The sequence below is a fragment of the Mustela nigripes genome, chromosome 7 (assembly GCF_022355385.1).
Source record: "Mustela nigripes isolate SB6536 chromosome 7, MUSNIG.SB6536, whole genome shotgun sequence".
Taxonomy (NCBI): domain Eukaryota; kingdom Metazoa; phylum Chordata; class Mammalia; order Carnivora; family Mustelidae; genus Mustela; species Mustela nigripes.
In genome coordinates, this window is record NC_081563.1 from 79153449 (window position 1) to 79170919 (window position 17471).

A 17471-nucleotide genomic window follows, 5' to 3' on the forward strand; every position below is an offset into this window, starting at 1 on the left:
GACACAGGCAGGACAAGGCATCACAGGCCAAGAGAAAACACAGAGGGAGACGCATAGGAGAGAAGCAGAGCGCCTCCATTGGGTGGTCATCAGGGAAGCTGGTAGTCATAAGTTAGGGAGGAGATTGGATGTCAGCGGTGGCTAGCCTCCACCACCAGGCTAAAGGGCTTGGACTTTCTAAGGGGTCCTGTTGGGGGGGCCAGGGAAGTCTTCTGAAGGTCTGTGCCACGGTGGGAGACTAATACAGAAACATTAGATCATGCGGGTTTTTCCACACAGCCTTTTCTAATCCTCAAGGGTGGACAAACCTTCTCCCCTCTGAACTCCTGTGCCACTTAGCACATGTGTCCCCTGTCATTAATTTTGTGCCTACATTTGACTCCTTCTTTGGATGTGTTGATTTCATTTAGCCATAACAACGACCTTTAGAGGCAGGTGATATTACCTTCCTGTCCTGCCTCCTTTTTTTTTTTTAATGGATAAGAAAACAGACCCAGAGACACTGAAATAACTTGTGCAGGTTACCCTCATGGCCCATGAGTGGGAGCGCCAGACCTCAGACCAAGCCCTCTGGCTCCCTGTCTATAATTCAGTGCCCCCTGCCCCCCACTGCCAGTGTCTTACTAGATCACCTAAGTCAGGTGATGCCTCCCTGAAGGGACAGGTGTTCTGTCTGACTTCAGGCAGCACATGACACACGCACTGAGGGAGCCGATGTGCTGGATGGCGGGCTCAACGGGACTCACCTTAGTGGGGAGCAGCTGGTGGGCCCGGAGCAGGCACTGCGCAGGTCCCCATGCAATCTGGCCACACCGTATGGCCCACACCTCTAAGACCGAAAACCACGCTCCCCCCCCGCCCCGCCCAGCTGCTTGAGTGAGTCTCCCCACCTCTTCACCTGGTGCCCTGAGCACAGCTGCCGGCCTCGGTGCCCAGGAGGGCAGGGGCAGAACACCTGTCCCCTTGCTGCCTCCAGGGTTCCATGAGGACACACAAAAGAGAATGGACACCTGAAACCACGGGAATGACCACGTATCTGGTGCTTTACTCACCAGGTTTCATTGTCACCGGCTTCCTGATCGGCCTGGAGCGCTCTGTCTCTCTGATTTCGGTTCCCCAGCTCTTGGTTTGCTTCTACACATGCCCCAGCTCCCCAGCCAGGTTCTCTACAGTGGGAGCGCCGGCGTGTGGATTGGCGGAGCCTCTCGGAACACACGGGATTGCCGGTGCAAATGTGCGTCCAGTTATCATTCCATAGCCACTGAAAACTGCCTGCAGCTGTGAGCAGCATGAGCCTGCGAAGCCACGGCGGCCGTGCCATGGTCCGAGTGCAGTACAGTTTTAATAAAATGCTGCCTTCTGGCCTGGACTGCCACCAGCTATGCATTTAGGAAACCAGCAACACTTCTCAGTGTGCTTCCCACAAAGTTGATTCACTGTTAGCCCTCCTTTGCCACCTGCTTATTCTTCTGCCCCAAAGTGGCTGAAACCGAGTGGACAAGGAACCACCCCGCGCACGGTCATAAGCCAACAGCCACCACATCCGCGGGAGAGCCTTTCCTACTGTATAGAGCTCCTTCTCATTCAGTCTTCCCAACACTTACTCCATTTTCTAGATACAGGAAAGAAGTGGGAAGTAACTTGCCCAAGGCCACACAGCTAGTAAGCCTGTGATTCAGAGTTTTAAAAAGTCTGTGTCCAGAGCCTATGATGTACAGCCTGGTCAAAACAAAGGGGCCAGGAGAGCCCTAAAGTAGTTGTTAGGACGGTGTTCCTGCCTCACTTCTGCCCCACTCTCCTGGGCCTCTGGATGCGGGAGGAGCTTCTCCAAGCCTTGGCTTCTTCCTCTGGGAAGTGAGAGCTGCCCTACATCATAGGCTAATGGTGCAGGATGAGTGGGAAAGCTGGAGCTGGCATGAACGCGGGAGCAAGCTGCCCTTCCCGGGGCTGGGAAGTGAAATAAGGCTGGAGTAAGGTGGTGTGGTTACTTGCTACAGGACTGGGAGAGCTCTGTTGGGAATCTTCTGTAGTCCAGAGCTGAAGGGGGGCAGATAAAGGAAGTGATGCAAGGCAGGTAGAGTCAGGGGTATAGAGCGCTCCCCAAGAGGGGTAAGCCTTGCTCAACACTGGGAGCAGCATAGTGGTGATCTAACTCAGGTCCCCAGGACTTGATGCGTTGGGTGTTTCTGCCCTGTATTTCAAAGAGATCTCTGTGAGAATGTGTCTGTGTGTCTGTGTGTATGTGTGCGCGTGTGCGGGTAGGCACGAGGGCTCCACTTTGCATACCTGTGGACCGGTGTGTATTTTTCTGAAATTAAGGTGAAATTGATGCAACATAAAGTTAATCATCTTAAAGTGTGCCATCCAGTGGCACTTAATACATTCACAGTGTCGCAAACCCAGCACCTCGATCTAGTTGCTAAAGTGTTCATCACCCTAACCTAAATTGTGTGTTTTTCCAAGGGTCTGTTCCGTGAAAGTGTATTTGTGAACTACATTAGGTTGCCCTGATTTTAACTGCCTGCCCCGAAGTCTTCTTGGCTCAGATGGCAGGTTGCACTGTATGTTTGGCCAAGGAGTGTGGTTCAAGTACTCGGATTCCAAATGGGCCTGTTAGTCATGGTTTAGCTCTTCTGTGCAGTTTGGCTGCCTCATTCTGGGCATAGAGAGAAACCAGCATTTCAGGCTTAATCGGAGTGTCGTTCCTGGGGTCTTTTCTTGCCATTTGGCTGCTTGTCTTCCTAGTACATTAAAAGCCCAGGAGTAAGTATCCATGTCAGTGGGTGTCTTCAGGCTTTGAGAGCGTCTTCCCTGGCCTCAAAGGCAGAGAACGAATGGTGGGTGTTAGTCCCCAGCTGAGGAAGATGGTGTTTCTCCTGGATCTGGCTCGTCCCTAACTCTCAGTTCTGTGTTGGCTGTCTGTGCTCCATGTGGTACCCCCAGCCCCCGCTGTAGGAGGCCCAGGTGACCTGTGAACCAGATGTGGATGGGCCCCTGGCAGTGTCTGTCCTGGGACTCACATATGCCTTCCTGTGTGTGGCTAGCCCTGGGGCAGCACCTGCTCCACTGTGGTACAGGGACCAGAGCACTGGCTGATGTAGAAAGGAGTCCCCAGATAGTCTCCATGAGCTGCAGAGATGGGGCCAGTGAGGGACAAATCCTTATATACTGATGGGGTGGATGGGGGGAGGGGAAGCGACGAAGAGGAACAGCCGGAGAAGACGGAGGCGGGGGTTGCTACCTCAAGTAGTCTAGGGAGTACTTCATTCTGATCGGACTTCTCAGATCATGTACCCGCCCAAACACCAGTGACCATGACCCTGGGGATTGGTAATGGAAAAATTACCAATTACCGTGGAAAAATCCAGGGGCTACTTCATTCTGATTGGACAACCTAGGTCAGGTACCCACTCAGGAACCTGACAGTAGCCAGTGGGACTCCAAGACGGCTTAGTCTAACCAGGGATCACCTTAGCTGAGTCTGGACTCTGAGGCTGTGGAGGCATGCCTTGGGGTGAAGGAGAGATGGGGCTGAACTAAATCAGTTTTGGAAGGGTGGAAGTAGGAGAAGGGTGCTGGGTAGACAATCAACAATATCCTCCTTACCCAGTTACAGTAAAGGTCAAGGCACTGAAGAAAAGGCAGCGGCGAAGAGCAGTAGCAGGAACTAAAAATGCTGCAAGGATCTCGGTCTGAGGCGCCATTACTTCAGGGCTCCCGTCGCTCAGGCCAAAGGGTTGGACCCCTCAGTGCATCACAGGAAAATTGCCTTGATTGCAGGAGGCAGTTTGATTCTTGGCTGAAGGCGGTGACAGCAGTGGGAGAAACTAGCCTGTTGCTGGAGAATTCACTTGCTCCACCTTCTCCAGCTTTGTAGCTAGCCTGGTGCAAGCCAGCGGCGATCCAGCAGCCGGGAACCTTTTGGGCTTCACCTTCGAACACACCAGCCTCATTCATGCAACAATGATTTGATAAGCCGCTACTATGAGCCAGGCTTTGAACTGTCCCCTGCCCTCAGGGAGTCTGTGGAGGATTCAGACAAGAAGAGAGCCAGTCCGGTTCTAGTAGAAAGTAAGATGGAGGGAGGGGCCCAGGGTGCCAAGGAAGCACAGAACAGTGGGTGTTAGTCTGAACTGCGGGTTCAGGGAAGGTTTGTTGGATGCAGAGATTTTTAGACCAAAGCTTGGAAGCTGAATAGGAACTACCCAGGTAAAGAGGTTTGGGAGGGGAAGGACAGTGGGCGCCTGGGCAAGGGGCTCTCTTGCTAAGTATCTGGAATGTCTCCGGGTCTGGCTCACACCTGAATGAGTGGTGGTATCTTTCACTGAGAGGGCGAACATAGGAGGAGTTGCACGTTTGAGAGAGAGAAGAAGTTATTGTAATGCAGAAATGTCGAATTTGGAATGCTTCTAATTTAGCTACCAGGAAGCATCTAGACACTCAGAAGGCAGAGAGCTCCTCCACATACACTTTCCTGACTAGATACTTGACATCTGAAGCTTAATACGTCCAGCAACTGGCCTATTGAGTTTTCTCCCTCATGTGCTTCTCTACCCACAGGCTTTGTCTTCTCTGTCCAAGACATTATCTATCCATTCAGCTGCACAAGCTGAACCCTGGATTCTTCCAGAGCCCTTCCTGACCTTCAGCTCCACATCCAGCTCGTCCCCCAAGTCTGAGTCCACTTCCAGGGTAGATCTAGAATCCTCCATTTTTCCAGCTGTCGGCCACTCCCACTGGGTCCATGCTATTATCTTCTCTAGGCTGAATTACTGTCACAGCCTTTCTCCAGCTCTCCAGTCCACCTCTAATTCATTCTCCACAAAGCAGCCCGAGTTGCCTTTTAAAAAAAAATAAGTTATACCACTTCCTCCCTGCCCCGAACCTTTCCATAACTTTCCATTGCAATGGCTCTGATGACCCAGGATGGCTTCCTTTCCATCCCTGCCTTGTCTGTCACTCTGGCCTTTCCCCAGGACCTCATCTGTCTGTCAGGGTGATTCTGCCCCAGGGCCTTTGCACATACTGTCCAGTATCTGCCTCCTTAAACTGCCCCCCAGATCTCAGGTTAGAGTCTCTCCACCCAACAGGTCTTTCCTCACCCTTAGACTGAACCTGGCCTCCTGGGTTATTTTCCCTCTGAGCAACTATCCTGATTTGCATTTCTTGTCACTTTGGTCTCATTTTGTTAAATGCCTGCCTCCGTGCCTCAACTGTGTCAGACCCATCTCCCCTGTTCATAACAAACCTGTCTCCTTTTCCTCAAAGGAAATCTGCAGGAGGCGTACTTGATACACATCATTTTAATTCAACGTAACATCTTACGACAGGAAGGAGAATAAAAGGAAAGTCACAATAAAAATATTTATTTCAGCATTAAATTCCTAAGTTTCCAGGTCTGAGTGCTCCACAAATCACAGTGAAGTAGTCAGATGCCTACACTTGCAGGTGGAATGACCACGAAGGCCCAGCTATTGAGGTTGACGAATATAATTGTGTCTTATTGGTAGTTCCACGCAAAGAGCGATATTGCCTGTGGTGTGCCGTTATTCTTACAGTAACGCGCAACTCCTATTATGATTTGAGCCAAATAAAGTATAGCCTCCCTTTCTCCTTCAATTTGCACTGAAGTTACCATCCTAGAAAATTCATGAAAACCACGCAACAAATACTTTGTGCTTTTATGTACAACGGAGTTAGGTCCTAGTTCGGGTCTTTATAAAAGGGTCTGTCATGTTTATCAACGCCTCGCAGTACGCTCACTAGTCCTGTGGTACCTGGGACCGTTACTCGTTACACAAGTTACACAGGACGCTGGCTCCCATCCCTCATTGCCAGTAGAGGCCCCCATTGGTGTTGACCATAGAAACAACCCCCACATCTCCAAAAGCCTCTGATGCGGAGCAGTCCTGCCTGACCTGAGATGCACTTGCCTTCCCTCTGCTACCCTATGAGCCTCCGGGGCCAGGTGTGTTTTTCACTGTAGCCTGCACCGTGGCCAGCGCCTAGTGCTGGATACTCGGTGGGATAAATGAATGAATTTTCCACCGCCATGAAATGTGCTGAGAAAACCCGAAAAGGAGTATCCTGCATGGGAGTGTGGCCTGACATTTACTTTCTGTGTGCATGCCTTAGGCCCGCTGACCTCCGTTTCAGGGAAAGCAACGTGTAATTACAGCTGCAGACGATACAGACTTTGAGCTCTCAGTCCTTTACAAGGGAAGTCGTCTCGCTGCGCACAAAAGAAATCGCGCCAGCTCTGAAGTTGTGGTTTGTCTTTTTTTGGAAAGTCAGGCTTGTGTGTTGAAGAGCTCAAAACACTTGACCAGCTCGCTCATTTATCTTAACATGTGTTTGCTATATTTATTCTCCCTTCACAGATGGGGAAATGAAGCTCGCCGAAGGGCCATATTTAGCTAAGTCTTGATCCTCTGCCTTGTGGGGTCAGCGCAGAGAAAAGAGAATCCTAACGCTTGATTTTTAGCCAGCAGTTGAAGCCTCCTCCCACATGAAATCTGTTACTAGGGCTGCTCCCAAGGGTGAAAAGCGTGAGGCTGAGCAGTTTTAAGCGTGTGATGTGGCCATCCAGGGCAGGCCTCTCCTTCTGGAGATGAGGAAGTGCTGGTTTGCGAGGACTTGGTCGGGGAGCACGCCGTCTGTCTGCTCCCCCGTGCCTCATTTTCTCTCCTTTTGCTCCTGCCCATCTGAACAGGACTTAGGATCAAGAGGGTGGTCAGGAGGAAGAGGGTGGTGGAACAGAAGCCAAAGATCCAGTTCACTAGCTCTCAAATAATCATTACGTTAATTGGAAGACTGACTTACTGTGCATCAAAGTACGTAAAGATGACAGCCGCCAAAAATTAGAGGCTAAACCTTCCATTTCAAGAACTTTTTTACTTAACAGCTACTCAGGCCGGTGGTCTTAGAAATACTGCTTTACAACCGAACTAAAGTTCAAAAAACACTACTAATAAAGCCAAATATTTGGAGACCTTTTGAAAACATTGACCTCTTAGGAATTTCTAGCCCTTTAACAAAATTCTTTCCCTCCCCCAGTGTGCTTTAGTTCGGGGAGGGGGTGGGTAAATTCAATAAACTCATCGCAGATGCTTGTTGAACCCACTTAACAATATGCTCCTCAAAGGGACCTAACCCAGTTTCCTTGAAAAACAGTTATTTTTAAGGGGGCAGGGAGGTGGGGCTGAAAAGTGATGTTTTCATTTCACAGAGTTAAATGCAAAATGAACTCAAAAGGTGACCCAGAAACTACACAAAGGAGACGGGGCTTCACAGACTACTACTAAGGAGAATGACTGCAGAAGTGGTTATAAGTTGGCTTTCTGACAAAACACTTTTCATCTTCAGAAGCTAGCTGCGGTGCACGTGGCCTCCTGGCTTTGGGAGAGCGTGCTTTGCGGGGTGGAGTGTTCCCAGAGCCGTGCCTGATACCTATTTTGGGGCTTCTTACTAGAAACAGATGTTCGGCTAGAGATTGCTGCTGTGCACTTCGAAAGTGACAGAGTTGCCCCTTTTTGTTCCACAAGCCACCAGTTGTAAGAGCCATTCTCATCTTACATTTTATCTCCTCAAGGAGTCAGGAGCTGTTCTAGACTTTGGGCATCTGGGGCTTGCCTGTTAAAGAATTAATCTGCTGTGGTCCCGCTTTTTCTCATCATAAGTTGTTACAGAGGAAGACTCTTGTAGTTTTTGATAAATGGCTATTTCCTCAATCAGGCTAACATCCTGGATTCTTCCGCAGTTTAAAACTTCCTTAGAGCACTTTATAGCCTTCAAGGCATTTGTCCCTGACATTCTCCCAGTTTGTGGACAGAGACACTAAGCCTCTAAGAAAGAAGTGAGTTGACCAAAGCCACGTGGCTGGCAGTTGGCATCTGTGCCAGTCCTTTCTGTTCAGTCAGGCACGACTAAATACATGTCTTCTGAGTCTTAGCTTTGCCTCATTACTGTCACTCTTAGTGTTTACCCTGCTCTGACTTGTGAGGAAGTGTCTGCACACTTTTGTCTTCCTTACCATGAACCCACCCTGAGCAGAGACTGTTAGAAATGTTCGTGTCTCTCCCCACCCATCAGATTCTTCCTCTTCGGTGCTAGACTTCTGCGTGTGGCCGCACCAGCGCCCCGATGTCTTCTTCTAGGCTGGGGCTTTGAGGTCCACAAAGCACCAGTGAGGCCCACAGACACATTGTGCACATCACTGCCCGTGTGAGCTGGTTGCCTTTTTTTTTTTTCTAACATACAGATATGTTATGAGAGCACTTTGCGCATATGATCTGAGTCTTGTCCTTCATTGCCCTGATGATTGTACTTCACGGTCCTATGCTTCTTGGATGAAGCATTTATACCTACTTTAGTTTATACTTTTCTTTCTTTCATCGTATAGGTCTTTTTTTTTTTTTTTTTAAGATTTTATTTTTAAGTGATCTCTACATCCAGCATGGGGCTTGAACTCACAACCCTGAGATCAAGAGTCACGTACTCCACCGACTGAGACAGCCAGGCACCCTATAACTATCGTCCGTGTATACATCCTGAACTGCCAACAGAACCATGAGCCATGGGGCAGAGGGGACCGTTATTTCCTTTCTTTGTGTGTGTGTCTCCTTGGAACATCTCCCATGAGGTGGGGGCTCCGTGAATCTTTGCTGGTTGAGTTGAAAGATCAAGTGTGTGTTTAGCATGCCAGCTAACAAAGCATGATCAGGCCTACCCTGTCCACTCTGGGTGGTTTTGCTTCAGTTCTAAGTTTTGGATATGTATTTTAAATAGGCCAACACATCCTAAAAAGATCTATTTTACACAGAATTCACAAAAGGAGGAGGGAGCACCAAGTCCAGAGGAAGGGGACCGAGGTGGTGCAGAAGTAGGGGCGCTCTTGGGCCCTGGCGGCCGAACTGTCTGTGAAGAGAGGTCTCATGGCTGATGGGCATTTGCTGCAGTTTCCTGTTTCCTGTCAAGGCCTGTTTCTTCAGGTTCTTCTTGTGGCCCAACTCTGGTCAGGTTGTAAGAGCGTGATGGTTTTCAGGGGTTTGGGCTGTCATCATCACAAAGACTCTTGACAAGAATGGAGAGCCTAATCACGAAGCTCTCAGAACACTGTTTTGAAAAATGGATAGCTCTGGTACTTCACCAGTTGGATAAGAAGCTAAAGATTTTACTAAGCCATCCAACAATCCTGTTGACCAAACTTACCATAGTTTCTCATATTAAGGTAGTTGTCTTTTTTTTTTTTTTTTTTAAGATTTTACTTATTTATTTGACAGAGAGAGAGAGAGCAAACACAAGCAGGGGACTCCTGCAGAGGGAGAGGGGGAAGCAGGCTCCCCGTGGAGCAGGGAGCCGGATGTGGGGCTCGATCCCAGAACCCTGGGATCATGACCTGAGCTGAAGGCAGATGCTTCACCGACTGAGCCACCCAGGTGCCCCATGATAGTTGTCTTTAATATGCTTTTATCTACTCCTGAGAATGTTCCACTGACGGTATGGAAATATTTAAATATCTACCTTTTTAAAACCTTAGAATTAAAATATAACTGATTGGGTAATTAAGGAGGACATTAGAGAACCGGCTTTGAGGTGTTCTTACTTTGGATAAGTGGCTATTTAAAAATAACGGCTGTTGCTCCACATTCAACTTGCTTTGTGTCGCCAAATTTCGAAATTAAGCTGGAGATGAAAGGTGCCGTATGCCTCAGCCTATTTATCCCCCAAATCCGGGTCCTTGTTGCACATGAAGTTCACCTGACATCCTGCATGGTGGGTGTAAACAGTGTCGTACAGTGATGCAGGGTACAGCCTGCTCAGGGGACAATTTATTTCTTTTTTTTAATTTGCTGTCTATTGGACTTCTAATTACTCAGGCTGAATAGAAGGAGAAAGGTCTCCTTCTTATAATAACTGCCAGTTATTTAGCCACAGATTAGAGGCAGAAGTTCATTGTCCATAGTTCAGACATAAGAAGTAACACTGCCTTCCAAGGAATTCTAAACATACTTGTCTTTGTTGTTTTGTTTTTATAACTCGGTCCATCACAGTTTAATTATTCCAACAAAGTTTGCAATTTAACAAGTGTGTGGAAATCATTAGTCTGATTTCCTTCCTCTGTGGCTGCATGTCTCTCACTGAGGAGAGTCTATATTATGGTTATGAAAGGGATCCATGTAACAGACCTATGTTCTATGGAATATTTGTGTTGTTACTAAGCATTTCTAGAGGACTTTGCATTCACTTACTCTTTTTTTTTTTTTTTTAAGTTTTATTTATTTATTTGACAGAGAGCACAAGTAGGCAGAGAGAGATTGGAGGGAGCAGGCTCCCTGCTGAGCAGAGAGCCTGATGTGGGGCTCGATCCCAAGACCCTGAGATCAAGTCCTGAGCTGAAGGCAGAGGACTCAACCTACTGAACCACCCAGGCACCCCTCACTTATTCTTTATTTCTTGTAATCCCCTTCTAGAAAACGGGTACAAATTCTGTTTCCCTGATGAGGTAAATATGCTTGAAAAGTAAAATTTTCATTAAAAAAATCTGGTTTCCTTCCTTCCTTCCTTCCTCTCTCTCCCTTTCTTTCTTTCCTTCTTTCTCTTTTCTTACATTTTAAATAGTCCTCAGGCTCTTGAGTTCCAAAATGACTAATTAGTACAATGATAATATAGCATTCTCTTTTATTGATCTGAAAATTATACTGTCCTCAAGAGACCTCAGTTTGATTGGTGTATTTTGATGCCAGTGGAGAAAATGTTATTTCTCACAAGAGTTTCTTCTCTGCGGTGGGAGAGCGCTGTGAACCAGCCCCAATGTGAGATGGAGGGGACCCTGTGTGGATTAGCAGAGGAAAAGGAGAATCGGTTTCCCGTGGGATGAAGGATTTATGTTAAAGCACTGACAGAGTCCCCACATGTGCCTGGCAGAGGCCGAATGCTTTTGTTGCATGATTTTTATCCCTCAGAATCCTATGAGATAGTATCCTCATTTCTCATTCTGTGAAAATCGGCTAAGTACGTACGGATGCAGAGAGATTTTTAACAATAGCGTCCACCCGTCCACTGCCTGACCATGCTGAGCACACGTTTGCTCAGGAGCTGCCAGGTGGAATGCTAAGATCGGTGCTGTCCCTGCTTCCCCTCATGGCCACTGATTAGTCCGTGGACCCATCCTACCAGGCAACACTCACACTAAATTGTAAAAACATGTTCAGTTTTTTCAGAGTATCTTAAAGTAACTGGTTGGGGTACAAATTGTTCTACCCCCACGCTACCTGATTTCTTCAATTAACGCCATTCATTAATGCCAGAGCACTGATTTCTTCAAACCCAGTTAGAGAGCCCCCATTTTAAAAATAAAGGGTAAAGAAGTTTGCGGATGGCATTTCCCCTCTTGTCCTGTATTAGCCAGCACCTGAGAAACCTTCCACTGCACCCGGCTCCAGACTGGTGGTGTGCTTTTTGAAAGCATCACAGGAAAACAGAAGGGTTAACTCCCAAGTCAAGTTTGAGACTTGAATACACTCGTGTTGAACATTCTATTAAAAAAAATGTTGGGGTGGGGAGGGGCGTTGGTACCTGAATGGCTTGGGTAATCATCTGCCTTTGGCTCAGGTCCTGATCTCAGGGTCTCTGGATCAAGCCCCACGTTGGGCTCCCTGTTCTTCAGGGAGTCTGCTTCTCCCTCTCTCTCCTTCTCAGCCCACTCATGCTCTCTCTCTCTCTTAAATAAATAAAGTTTTTAAAAAAGAAAAGAAAAATGTCAGAAGATGACATGAAAGGAAAGTTGTCCCGTGAGGGAAATGCTACAGCTGAACGGGGAGCGGAAGGTGTTTCGAATACTCCTTCAGCTCCGCGTTTCTTGCCATTTTAGCCGTGAAGGCGTGGAGGCCGAGGCGAAGAATAAAGCTTCCCTGAAACCAGAGGAGACTCTAACCACGACAAAAATGGAGTCTTGACTATTCACTTGTTAGAATGGAAATAACCAGAATATTTGGGGTCACAGAAAGTAGTCTAAGCAAAATAGAATCTTCTGCCTTTTGTGAGGGTGAGATCCTGAAAGAGCCATTGATAGGACTGGAATTCAAAGCAGCAGTTTAAAATTATGTAGTAATGCAGGGGCACCTGGGTGGCTCCGTCGGTGAAGCATCCGACTCTTGGTTTCAGCTGAGGTCATCATCTCAGGTCATGAGATCGAGCTCCCAGTCGGGCTCTGCACTCAGGGGGCAGTCTGCTTCTCTCTCACCCTCTCCTTTTGCCCCTCCCCCCAAAATGACTAAATAAATCTTTTTAAAAATATAAAATTAGATAGTCTAACGTATTCTCATTTGGAAAGCTCTGAGGGGTGCAGAACAGCACAGATCACTTGATCTCTTCTATGTACAGATGTCTGAATATGCATAGTTGGAGGTTTATACATGCATAGAAAAAGAACTGGAAAGGTATGCCTGGAAAGGTCTACATTTGGGGAAGAGAATGGAAATTGAAGAGGAAAGGGGGATTTTTGTGCATTTACTTTTTATGTTTCTGTCTTTAAACTTGCACACTTGTGTAATTAAGAAAACCTTATCAACAGGGAAGACAGCAATTTGAGGTCTCTGGGAAGTGTGTAGTGGTTAAGGTGTAGGTTCTGGATTAAGACTGCCAGGGTTTGAATCCTGTCTGCTCTCCACTGGCTGTACACTCTTACACAGGTTATTTAACTTCTATGCCTCCTTTTCCTGCCGCGGAAAACAGGAATCAGTACTTATGTCATGTAGCTGTCAGGAGGATGAACTAAGGAATGCAGGGGGGAGCGTTCTGGATCATGACCCGACACACAGTAAACATTCAGCATCTGTTAGTCATTATAAATTAGAAGAGTCAGACAACTTCAAGCTTTAATCAATTCTTGGTGCAAACATCTCAGTTTAAAACGTTTTTAGCAATAGGAGCGCCTGGGTGGCTCAGTGGGTTAAAGCCTCTGCCATCAGCTCAGGTCATAATCCCAGGGTCCTAGGATTGAGCCCTGCATCGGGCTCTCTGCTCAGCAGGGAGCCTGCTTCCTCCTCTGTCTCTGCCTGCCTCTCTGCCTACTTGGGATCTCTGTCTGTCAAATAAATAAAATCTTTTAAAAAAAGAATGTTTTTAGTAATGGCCTTAGTAATCGCGGTTTATTTTCTCCAAGTTCCCCTGTGGTTGTTAATGGTGTTGTCATATTCTTAGCCCACTGGTAACCTCAAGAGGAAGAGTAACAAACACAAATGGAATTACCTTGTTTCGTGTAGAGGGCCACACATTCTGTTTGAGGAATTCTCCTGACTTTGCTTCTCTGACCATGTAACCTTACATACCTATTATTAGTCAACTAAAGAGATGGGAATAATGAGCTTTTTCTCTCTTCCTTAGGAAGACTATGATCGTCTGAGGCCTTTATCTTACCCAATGACTGATGTCTTCCTTATATGCTTCTCTGTGGTAAATCCAGCCTCATTTCAAAATGTGAAAGAGGAGTGGGTACCGGAACTTAAGGAATATGCACCAAATGTACCCTTCTTATTAATAGGAACTCAGGTATGTCTGCTTTGATTTTACCCATTTAAGAATAGTCTCTTTGGCCTCTCTTGTGGGGTCACTTTGAGACAAATAGTCCTAAGGTTTAGCAGACGATATGCATGTTTAATCTCAGTTGCAAATTCTAATTATAGAAAAATAAGAATTTGGAAAAGCAGTGCCCAGGTAAAGCAGTCATACCAGTTGGCTTTCAAAGTGAAGTTCATCTGTTTGATCTTTTTTGGGTATGTGGGATTAAATGGGACTACACGCTTTATCTTTAAAGACTTGTAACATTATGGGACATATTGACCTTTCTTGATTAGATTGATCTCCGAGATGACCCCAAAACTTTAGCAAGACTGAATGACATGAAAGAAAAACCCATTTGTGTGGAACAAGGACAGAAACTAGCAAAAGAGGTAACAGAACCTTTACAGAATGTAAAAATAATTGTAAAAGCAGCTTGGGTGATAATTGAAACTAACATTTATTGTGCATTTACTGTATACCGGGCACTGTGCTAAGTGCTGCTACATGCATTATCTCATTTAATCCTTGCACCTGCTCGGGTGGGTCTGTGACAAATGGAGGGGTTGGCGACGTCAGATAATTTGTCAGGTCCCATACGTAATAAATGGTAGAGCTGGGTTGCAGGGGAGGCCTGACCACAGAGTCCAGGTGCTCACACCTGCACGACACTGCCAACAATATTTTCCTCGTAAGTTACCTGTAGAAAGAGGTATCAAAGAAAGCCCATTTAAATCTTTTAAACGTTTATACTGTGCCAGAGCAGACTCTGTCTTCGGTGAAGACCCACAGAGTAGGTGGTGGAATGGCATATAGGATGAGTTTAAATCTGTAGTTAAAAAAATGATGGCTAGGCTTAAAAAGAAATGTGTTGAATTTTCTTCCAGTCCTTTTATGAAAGATAGGAAATATTAGCATTCTGGAAAATATACCACTGTGATGTGCCTAAAACTTGTAACTTCTGTTCACCTTCACCCTGAAGCTAGGCTTTGGCCCTAACATTATTAAATTCAATTTTTTTCGATATGACTTTAATAGGACTTTTGTGGAAACAGAATCTAATAAGGTCTTTTAACGTGTACTATCAGGAGGCAGAAGAAAGCGAGAAAACTTTTTGGAGGACAGTTTTCCCTAAAACAAAAGACAAATAGCTTCGCTGACACATTGCTTTAGAAATTCTGTGTATTTAATTTCATAATCCCTGGGAGAGAAGGAATTTCTAAAATGTCATAGAGTAAAACTGTAAATGAAAATATTGGTGATTTAACTACTTAAAAATTTGATACATCAAATGCCAGAGATAAAATTTAAAGTCATAAAACAAACGTGACACATATGGCTGAAAAATGGGTTAATATACTTAGTATACAGGAGTTCCTTACATATAAATTAATCAGAAAAAGACATCTATGCCCCAAGTAGAAAAATGGGCTATACCATCAGTGGAAAATTTATCAAAAAATATAGATTGCCATTGAATATAGGAAATCTATTCATAGTCCTTAGTAGTCAAATGTAAGTTCAATTTCTGCCTATAAAATTGGCAAAAAAAAAAAAAAAATAGCAACTGTTCCAGGGTGCAGGACACTCTCTTGTATTATTGGTCATTGATAGCCAATATTCAGAAGCCTAAAATCGTGCACACTTTTGATCAGGCAATTCCATATGTAGGAATTTATCTTAAACTATTACAGATGTGCTTAAAGAGATGGTTATGAAGTTGCTGCGTTGTTTATAACAGAAAATAAAAAAAGCCCATGCATCTATTAAAAATTTATACTAATAGCTATTGTGATGTATATATTATGTAGTTTAAGGGGGAAAAAATGGTTGCAAAACACTAGGATCCCACCTGAAGGCCTGTTGGCAGCATTTGGGGCAGTGGGTTTCTTCTTCAAATACTTTTACCTGGCTCCCTTGCTTGCCCTCTCCTGGGGTTTGCCCCCGGCAGTGGCCCTTCCTCCATGTCTCCAGTCCCTGTCTCTGCATGCTAGATGCCCAGGGATCAGCACGCGGCTTCTGGAACATCTCTTCTTCTGCACCCACCCTCCCTAGGCCCAGGTGAGCTGCTGTCAGTCTTGGGGTTTGAAAAGTCTGCCCCTGAAGATTGCCAAGTTCCCATCTCCAGCCTGACCATTTCCCTAAACTCCAGACTCGGTAATCCAGCTGTTCACCCAACAAATCCATCTGGGTGGCTAAGCATCTAAAAATTAACATGTCCAAAACAGAATTCCTAATTTTATCCTCTGTGCCCGTCCTCCCAGTTACTCGGCTCAAAAAACCTTGAGGTCACACTCGACTTAGCTCTCGCTCTCCTCCTGTGTGGCAGCCAGGCAGCCAAAGCTCTTGTCCTGACTTCCGAATCCCTCCAGTGTCCACAGGCCCCTCATCATCCGCTCCTCGAACAGTCTGGTCAGGCCCCTTTGTCTCCAGCCCGGATTACTGGAACAGCTCTGACTCACCTTTCTGCTTCTGTCTGTGACCCATGTCCACCTGTTCTCAACACAGCAGCCTGAGTGAGTCAAAAATACAAGCTCGATCAGGTCACTGCTCTGCTCACAATCTTCCAGTGGCTCCCCAGCTAGTCACAGAGGCCTACGGACCCCGGCGTGTCCGCCCTCACTGACTATAGTCTCGGCACAAGGCCTTCTTGCTGCATCCCCAGATTTCGGACCTCGGGGTCTTTGTACTTTTGCCCCTCCCTCTGCCTGGAGTTCTTCCTTACGGAACACTATTTTCTCACTCCTTCCAGGTCTCTGCTCAGGTGTCACCTTCTCAGTGAGGCCTTGCCTGATCTTGTCCCACTCCCTATCCACCTTCCTTCCCCAGTTGTCTCCAGACCACATATTCCCTTCTGACATTCAAACTCCAGTAGCTCGTGGTGGTCCTTCTCCCTCTAAAATGTAAGCTTCGTGAGTCTGGGAGACTTATTTTGTTCCTTGCTGTATGCTTTCATTTGGCAAATAAGAATGCGCAGTGAATTTCCAGTGAATGAACAAACGGAGCCTCTCCTAGAGGAGAAGCCAAGGTCCCTATTCCGGCCTCAGGGCTGCCTCATCGGCCGGCCTCACCGCTTACCAGTTTCTGCTGCTCCCTCTCTCCTGCCCTTCTGGCTTCCTTAGCATCCTCTGAATGCTCCATTCATGCTCCCACATTACCGTCTTCCCAGTGGTGGCTCCGTCCGCTTGGACGTGGCCCTCACTGCTCACACCACTTTGTTGGGAAGCTTCCCACCTGTGTTCTGTGCACGCCCCATCTCCCCCGTGCTGGTGCTCTGTACCATCTGCCCTCGGTTCCCTTGGTGGGCCCCTCCCCCAGGAGGATTTAAGCATGTGTAAGTATCATACAGCAAGCACTTTAGTCTTCTGTTCAGTTCTCTGACATTATCTCCAGCACCTAAAACAGTGCTTGGCATATGGTAGGTAACCAGTAAATACGTGATGAATGACATCAATTTTCATAGAGTAAGTGTGGAAGAATATACACTTACCTTTTAGTTGGCTGTCTCTGGGTTTTTATGAATATGGATGACGATTTCATTCCTTCTGCATAGCTGTTATTTTCTCATTTTCCTTATAATGGTGTGTTGTGTCATACCAACTGTGTAAAAAAGATTTTATATGTTTGTGATTTCTTTTTCTCCTAGATAGGAGCATGCTGCTATGTGGAATGTTCGGCTTTAACCCAGAAGGGATTGAAGACTGTTTTTGATGAGGCTATCATAGCCATTTTAACTCCAAAGAAACACACAGTAAAAAAAAGAATAGGATCAAGATGTATAAACTGTTGTTTGATTACGTGAGAAACATCTTCAGTGGCCAAGGAAACTGTCCATTTCTCTTAAAAAGCATATGAAATGCTACAACTATACCCAGACCTCTTCTAAATAATGAAGCAGTTTAAAACTTGAA

At 46.3% G+C, this 17471-nt stretch overlaps 1 protein-coding gene across 1 annotated transcript in view; it reads left to right on the forward strand.

Moving 5' to 3' along the window:
- RHOQ (ras homolog family member Q) overlaps nucleotides 1-17439 on the forward strand; it is a 36280-nt gene extending 18841 nt beyond the window's left edge. Inside the window, exons 3-5 of the mRNA XM_059406238.1 lie at nucleotides 13387-13551; nucleotides 13857-13952; nucleotides 17207-17439. Of these exons, the coding sequence (XP_059262221.1) occupies nucleotides 13387-13551; nucleotides 13857-13952; nucleotides 17207-17362 (417 nt within the window). The 3' untranslated portion in view covers nucleotides 17363-17439. The remainder of the gene's footprint in view (nucleotides 1-13386; nucleotides 13552-13856; nucleotides 13953-17206) is intronic.
- Nucleotides 17440-17471: the final 32 nt, after the last annotated feature.